At 45.0% G+C, this 7,961-nt stretch overlaps 1 protein-coding gene across 1 annotated transcript in view; it reads right to left on the reverse strand.

Annotated features, from left to right (window-relative positions):
- Positions 1-564: 564 nt before the first annotated feature.
- nek11 (NIMA-related kinase 11) overlaps positions 565-7,961 on the reverse strand; it is a 52,574-nt gene continuing 45,177 nt past the window's right edge. Inside the window, exons 16-17 of the mRNA XM_020617390.1 lie at positions 6,345-6,438; positions 565-1,718 (exon numbers count right to left, since the gene is read on the reverse strand). Coding sequence (XP_020473046.1) covers positions 1,499-1,718; positions 6,345-6,438 — 314 coding nt within the window. The 3' untranslated portion in view covers positions 565-1,498. The remainder of the gene's footprint in view (positions 1,719-6,344; positions 6,439-7,961) is intronic.

A 7,961-nucleotide genomic window follows, 5' to 3' on the forward strand; every position in this document is an offset into this window, starting at 1 on the left:
GTGTATGTCTTCCAGTGGGGGAAACAAATGTCCAAACAAATGAATCAGGGTCTCTTTACAGTCACACATGTAACAAGTTTGTGTGATCACGACTCGAGGTGACAGGTGGAACACAGGCCGGCTGCCTCGCCTTCAGGCTCAGTCTGGGACGGTGGACCAACCATCAGCGACGCCGCAGCAGCCCACCTGTCAGCCTCAGGCTTCATGAACAAACAGAGGGTTTGCTGGGATGAGAGGTTAGTCTGATGATTCAATAAACGCCTGGAGCCGTACAAGACACTGAGCTCCAGGGTTAAAAAAAAACAACAGACGTGGTCCTGTGACTGTGTCTCTGGCTGAACATGGATCCTCTGCTGCAGCCAGATAAGCTTCACACCTTGAAGAGTCGTACTTGCTTCCTGGAATAATCCTTAGTTGATTAGAGTAAATCCTCTCAGACCTCTTTTTATTTTCTCAGCTACATATCACACGTGTCTTGTTCACACTTATAAAATGCTAAAAAAAACAACTCATTACAGCAGAGAGGTCTCTAACATTTAATGCCTTACCTCTAATTAAATTTTGATCATGGTGATGTTGTGTGACAGTTGTTTAACAGCTAAATATTCACACAGCAGTCCTGGAAAACAAGTGAATATTAGCGGACAGTGAAAATAAACAGACTTTTTATGCACTACTGGTGAAAAGTTGGTTTGTAAATAAAGGACAGATGAAGGTAAAGACACCAGGAACCAGGTGACAACAGCCGACAGTAAAAGGGTTACCCTGCTATGTAACTGCAGTGTTCCAGCTCCAGGTGCAGTCGTGAGCCCTGACTGGACATCATCCTGGATTAGACCAGACTAATGTCTTCCTGTGTTGTTTAGCCTGTGCACGTGTGACAGAAGACACAGTCCTATAGTGTCACACTAGTCCACAGATATGTATCCGCAGACATTAAGGAAAGGTGCAGAAACACATGCAGCATATTTCCTTAATGTTTGTGCTTTGACTTTGCATGCTTTGTCCTTGGGAGCCACCGTAGAGGTGGACAGAACTATGTATTGGGACAGCAGAGGTAAAGCAACAGAGAACAGCTCAGCTGACCTGATGATCCAACAGACTGGCTGAAGGTTTCACTGGGAAACTACTGGATTTGTCCAGAACATCAGATGAAACAAAGACCATGATCCAGCGAGGCTGCGGTCTGGTGAAATGCTGCTTGCTGGGAGCCACAACACAAACAGGGCAGCTCACCAGGAAGCTGTCAGGAGTCTGATCACAGATCCTGCTTCACATCTGTGTCAAAAACTGTAACTGGAGCTGATTCAGACAAAAGCATCTGCTGTTTGGCTGCGTTTCCACTTTCATACATACGTGTAAATAAACTGCAGTCCACACAAACTCTTTTCTATTTTTATATGTCGAACTGATACTACAGCTCACAGGTTACCTGGAGAGTAACAAATGTCGTTCTTCATACAGTCTGTTATTTAAATCATGATTCTCATAGAGACAGTCAGACAGTTGGCCTGTCCTCCTGCAGCCGCCTCACTAACTGCAGCTCTTCCTCATAAAACAGCAGCTGGTGCATCTGGAAACCAACATCAGGTTTCTCTTCCAGACAACTGAGAGCTTCTTGTGCGATGCCGTCCTCAGCGTCCTGCTGCTGCCTGGCCTCCTTCAGGTTCTCATACAGCTTCTGGAAAACGTCCGGCCCGAGGCGATGGCAGACAGACCTACAGGGAGACAGGCACAGGGGGGTCATTCAGTTATCACCCTAAACTAAAGAAGAGCCAGAGAAGCTTCTTGAATGAGAGGTGAAATGTCTCCGAGAACCTCAAACAGTCCAGTCCAAACACCCTGACCTGGATGAGATGAGCTTCCAGTCCAAACACCCTGACCTGGATGACTGAGAACCTCCAGAGATGTGTAACACGTTCAGATATTCAGCAGCGTTTACTCTATCTTGCTGCCTCCTCCTTCCTCCTCCTCGGGGAGGTGCTGAGGCTGACAGGGTGGAGCTCAGGACACTTTCCAATTCCTTCCTGTTTATCTCGGTCTGTCACCAGTGAGTGACTGTGTTTTGGCTCCTGTCAGCAAACTGGTGGTTTTCTGCTCCTTCACTGTGACAGACAGCAGCTCTCAGGTCACCGACCAACATCCTCCTCTTCTCTTCCAGAAGAAGGTGGTTTACTGTAGATGCAGGAGCGAGTTGGCAGGAATACTCATTGTGGTGTTCATGTTTCCATTGATTTGAATTATGAGTAATCAGCTGTTGTGGCATCTACACATCTGGCCTCATTCATATTTTCATCTCTGACCTCTGTGAGGTTTGCTCATACAAAAGTTTGTTTGGATTCAGCAAACTTGAGACTTGGTCATTAACATAATCAATCACCAGATAAGGACTGTGACTGATTATTTTACATTCTGACTGTGTGAAACTCATCTGTCTCCGTGGTACCTCTGTGGTTCCTGCCTGAGTTTACAGTTAGCATCGCATTGCCCAAATTAAAAAGTGTCACTGCATCTAGTTTGTTTCAAATCCTCTGTGTAAAGGTTCAGACACAAACACATCATGAGTCAGACTGAGCTGGTTCAATCCACAGAGCTGAAGTTCTGAAACAAACCAAACTTAACAGGAGAGAAAATTAGTTGCAGAGCTTAAATCAAACTTTCTCTATCTGCACCAACAGAACAAAAACTGATGATATATTGATTTCTCCGGATTCTTCATTTCATCTCGCAGATGTTTCTGCTCTGGCGGGATCTCTCCCAGCAGAACAAACTGAGGAGGACTGGAAACACAGTACCACCACACATCAAGCACAGATAGCATCAGTGCTACCTGTGTAAGAGTTTAATGAAGCCTGAACAGCAATTCAATCAGAAAACCAGTCACCTGCTGAAGCTTGTTAACCACGCTGAATTAAGCACTTCTCACAGGTGTGCTGTGCTCTCAGCCAAAATCAAATATGCCATGAAAGTAAAGCTCAATGTGTCAACAAGCTCGCCGGCATTGACTGGATTTCAGTCCATCCTAAATGCTTCTGCGATGCATTTACACCCAGCCTTTTCTCTTTACTCTGGGCCTCACCCATCAACACTGTCTAACCAGCAACTATTTGAGCTCTGCAGGTTAAAAATTCTGCAGCCTCATGAGACAAAGGTTTCCATCATGTCAACTCTGAGTTTCTTCTGACTGTCAGTCTTGTGCCAACAAAATAATGTGTACAGAAGATGAAATCTCATCTTGAGGGACTAAGGTGCTGGCTGATTTTCTTTGTCAGATCACCAGAGAGAAGGCTAATGCTCTCAGAGCAGCGTGACTGACGGGACAGAAGTCGAAGGAACTGAGCAGAAGTGAACACAGACCTCCTCCTCCTCGGGGTTATGAGGAGCTGTGCCAGAGCTGACAGGCTTTAATTCCCACACAGAGCAGTTGTATGTCTGTGTCTGTGTGTGTGTCCCTGATGCAGTTGCCATGGTGACGAGCTGACCCTAATCGAAGTGGGGAGCACCGGCTTCTCCATTTCATCAACCTCTGCCATCTGGCCAGTGAATGTAGCCTACCTGGACCACGGTTAGCAGTATTATGACCCTGGTTTTTATTACTCCGTCTCGTGCAAAAGAATTCACATGCGTGCTGCACAGTCCTACACATCAGGGGTGGATCCTTTACTGCACTAAAAGTAGCAGTAAGACCATGAAGTTATGGTCTCGTTCTGTTTGTGAGTAACCAGTTAATGGCATGGAGAGGATTTAGTTATAGACTCACTTGGTTTTGTGTACTTCGCTAAGAATAAGTTAGAAGGACTCTTACCTGTTTATGGCCCCTCTTGGGGATTAAACCTATGTTTGAGATGTGCTGGATGACTTATCTCCATACGTACTCTGTATATGTGACTGCTGACCGACTCTGTTCCTGTACCTGCCCGGTTCTGTCAGTAAAACTGTGATCACTGCTGGTCTATGTGCTCCCTGCCTTTGGGTCCAGCCTGAGTCTGAGTGTGTGGTTGTGACAAACAGTACTCATCCTGCAGAACGGCCCATTTCACATTAATATCTCTGATACTACTGGATCATAGTGACTGATGCATTACTGTTCATCACTTTAATGCTGCAGCTGGTAAAGGTGGAGCTGATGTTAACTACTTTATATACTTATACCGTGAGGTACTTCAAAGTCTGATGTTTGTGTTGATGCCTCACATGTATTGTTTCTGCTGTAGGTATTTACAGACGTGGCTCCATCACCAGTGCTGAGCTGCGGTCTCCTGCTGTGGTCCAACCCTGTCAGCCTCAGAAACACACCTGTTAGTGCAGGTGATGAGTAACGAGGAGACGGGACTGTTGGTTCTACTACTTTCCATCGAGCTGTACACACTTTCACCATGTTTGTGTTGTAGACTGGATTCCAAATTCTCCAAATGTTTGTTGTCATGTTACATTTAACAAAGATGCTATTGAAAGATGTTTGCTTTGTATGTCTCTCACTGTCTCTGGTTCCTTTCAGTTTAATCTGCACAGGCTGGTTCATAACGTGCTGATCCACAAAGTGAGGCGCTGCAGCTTCAGGCAAGATTTTCCTCTGTAATAACTGGATTATTTCAATTTAGACTTTCCCAGAGGCACACACAGAGACGGAGCTTGAATCTGCAGGGATACGTCACCACAAAGAAAAGTCAGGGTCAGAGTTAAAGTCCGCTGTGTTTACAGTAAAGACTGTAGGCTGTAGCCCTACTTATACTAAATCTAAATGTTGTATTACATATTTTAGAAAAAGAAACAACAATAAGAAAAAGATGATCTATGTTAGGAAATAATAATTTTAAAATCAAATGACTGTAAATATGAGTACAGAGGAACAGTACTCTACAAATATTATGACAGCAGTGCTGCTTCCTGTAAAGGTCCAGGACGACTGTATGAAAACCAGTCAGCGGAGCGAGTTTGCTGTAAAAATGTTCTGCTTCTCCTGACAAACAGATAGAAAAACCTGGCACCTCTACAGTGTTTCTGAATTCATGGTTCTCTCAGGAACTGTTTAATTTTAACATGAACCATAGTGGGTTTGAGGCATTGCTGTGTTTACAGGATGTTGTGTGTGTGTTTATGTATCTGCCGTTTGCCTGTGTGATTCTACACCCTGCATGAGGTAATGGTTGCTCATCTCTCTTTTTAACAAACTGCAAAAGTGCTGAAGCTAAAGCAGCACAGATATGCTCCCTCATTATATGTATTTGAGAGCTGAGCACCTGTCATGCCACAGAGAGCAGGACACACTAGTAACCAAGTAATCACTGTCTGTACTTCGCTTGTTGTGATAATTGTCGTGATGCTACATGTGTTATTTCTAAAGTAAATATACCTCTTCTATGTACTGTACGGCTGACAGGCCAAACCACCACCCAGAGCCCAGCTGGGCCCAGTCAGGGCTGTGTCTCCAGACCAGCGTCAGGTCTCCTCTGTCAGAGGGAGGAAACATCCTCCTTCCAAACCAGATTGTCTCACTGTGTCCAACCCACTGTGTCGTCCTCATGAAGCCATTCAGTGACCTAGAGCTGCAGCCATGAGTCAGCTCACTAGTAGAAAATTAACTGTAAACTATTTAGAAGCAACAGTCACCAACATGTTCTGGTTCCACCTTCTTTAATGTGAGGAGCTGATGCTTTTCTTTGTCAGACATGAGAATCAGCTGAGTCTCTGTGAATCTGCTGGTTGGACACAACAAGACATGAAAACACCACCTTTGGCTCTGGAGAGTCACAGTGGGACTTTTTCCCAGTGTCTGACATTCTGGGAATAAACAAGATCAGCAGGACAATAATCAGCTGATGGATCAGAGACCCTGCTGGTTGTAACTCCACCCAGTCAGTCAGGAGCCATCTCTATAGGTTATCAGTAGCAGAAAGGGGAAATGACCTGAAGATGAGTTAACCTGTGGCAGTGAGGCCCAATAAGGTGAGCAGGAATCAGGAGTAACATCCACATGATAAGAGACTTAAAAGTCTCTGGCACATAAACAGTTTCTACTGAGCCCCGCTCTTCAGCATAGCAGCTGTAATGAATGGGAAGTGCCGAGGGTGAACAGTACAGTTCTGTTGCTCTGAACGACTTCAGCAGCAGGCGAGCAGCATAGTCCAGGCAGTTACTGTGTTACTGTGTTAATGAGGGAACAGTCAGTGTTGGTGAGTCAGGAGCATCGCTGTGAGCTGCATGCAATCATGCTGCCCTGACACCCGGACATGTGAGTTCTCATTACATTCACTTCTGATACAGGAAGTAATTAGGCCCACTGCAGAGGACTATACAATACAGAACTATACAAACTACACAGTAAAAGCCCCTCTCAGACTCACTCTCTCAGGTTTTGGATCCTGGTCTCCAGCAAGCTGCTGTTGATCATCGGGGGACCCTGGGGGCTTTGAGGGGCCTCGGGCTCTGCTGGGTCTCCTGAAGCAACAGAAGACAAAGGTAAGAAACACCTGAAAACTGTTGGAGGCAGAATACTGACTACATACATTAAACTTTTCATTTAATCTCCTGTAATATATTCTTGGTGTCTGTAGGAGCAGCTCTGACTCTATTAACAGCAGCAAGGTAGAGTCTGTGCAGGTGATCTAATGGCATTATAATGGCAAGATATCAGCTGCTTCACACACACACACACACACACACACACACACACACACACACACACACACACACACACAAAAAAATAAACCATACGTTCTCCAGATCGTTATACAAACAAATCTACAGACTTGAAGCTGGAGGACAAGGCCTGTGTGCACGAGAATTGAAACACACATAGGCTGTAAACCATAAAGAAAAGTAAAGACTCAAATGTGGTGTTTAAGTCTTAATGATCTTTGAATCTTAATGAGCTCAGTCTTAACGAGGCTTTTCATTTTCAGGCACTTGAGCTGTAACGAGCTCTGAATGTTAACGAGATGACGACCTCACACAGATTCTAATCTAAATGAATAATTGAACCTGTCATTACATCAGTCAGCCTAAAGCTGCTGACATCACGTCCACACCTGCTCTTTCACTGACACTTCAACTGCTTTCACTGATTACATCATGTGACAAACTGCTATACGACTCTGCTCACACCATTGACCGCTACGGCTGTTAAGAAGAAGCTTTATTTATTGTAACATGTACAACAAAATTATGTTTGGAGATTTGAAATTTAACCTTCTGGTTGGGAGACAACTGCTCTACCCACCGCATCACTGTTGCCTCCCCAACACACCTGAAACTGAAGGTGACTGCTGTTTCATTCACAGTATGCTGTGGCCCAAAAGGTCACTCGCTCACAAAGCCTTCGGTGTTGTAACTGGGCCCAGCTGTGATCCTAGGAACACCTGGATTTACAGCAGGCGCCTCATTAGCAGTATGCCTGATTTGCTGCCTCTGGACTTCATTGATCTTACTCCAATTTCACAATGCAGGTCATTGTTTCCAGGCTCTCGTTTGTCCTGTCCGCTGACTGGCTGACCACATGGCTCCATATGACTCGGTTATAGAATAAAGACAAAAACAACTCCTAACTAAATACAAAGTTGTATTTAAGTTCCAGGCCTGAAATAAGTTTTGTGTTAATGCAGCGTGTGACACACAGTAGCAGCGTCCACGTCTTTGTCTTCAGTCAGAAACACCAGTGCAGCACAAGGTGACTCTGAACTGATGGTGAGCAGTTTTACTGAACAGTAAATCAGGATAATGGTCTCTGAGCTGCCCCAGGTCCTTTGTCCATTTACTACAAAGCTAAATATCAGAGGATGTAATGGCTGTTTACTGCAGCTGAGGCTGCTGTTTATTACTGTGATTCCTTAGGGGAACAATAAATCCACTGTTACTCAGCTCCGACACCGAGCCGAGGAGGACGTTGCATCTTCGACATCTTCATTAAACACAGAGGAAACAGCAACAGGGCTGTGGCGAGGGCCTGTGAAGACCTGATTAAC

Source organism: Monopterus albus, unplaced genomic scaffold (assembly GCF_001952655.1).
Source record: "Monopterus albus unplaced genomic scaffold, M_albus_1.0 scaffold189.1, whole genome shotgun sequence".
NCBI classification, from domain to species: Eukaryota; Metazoa; Chordata; class Actinopteri; order Synbranchiformes; family Synbranchidae; genus Monopterus; species Monopterus albus.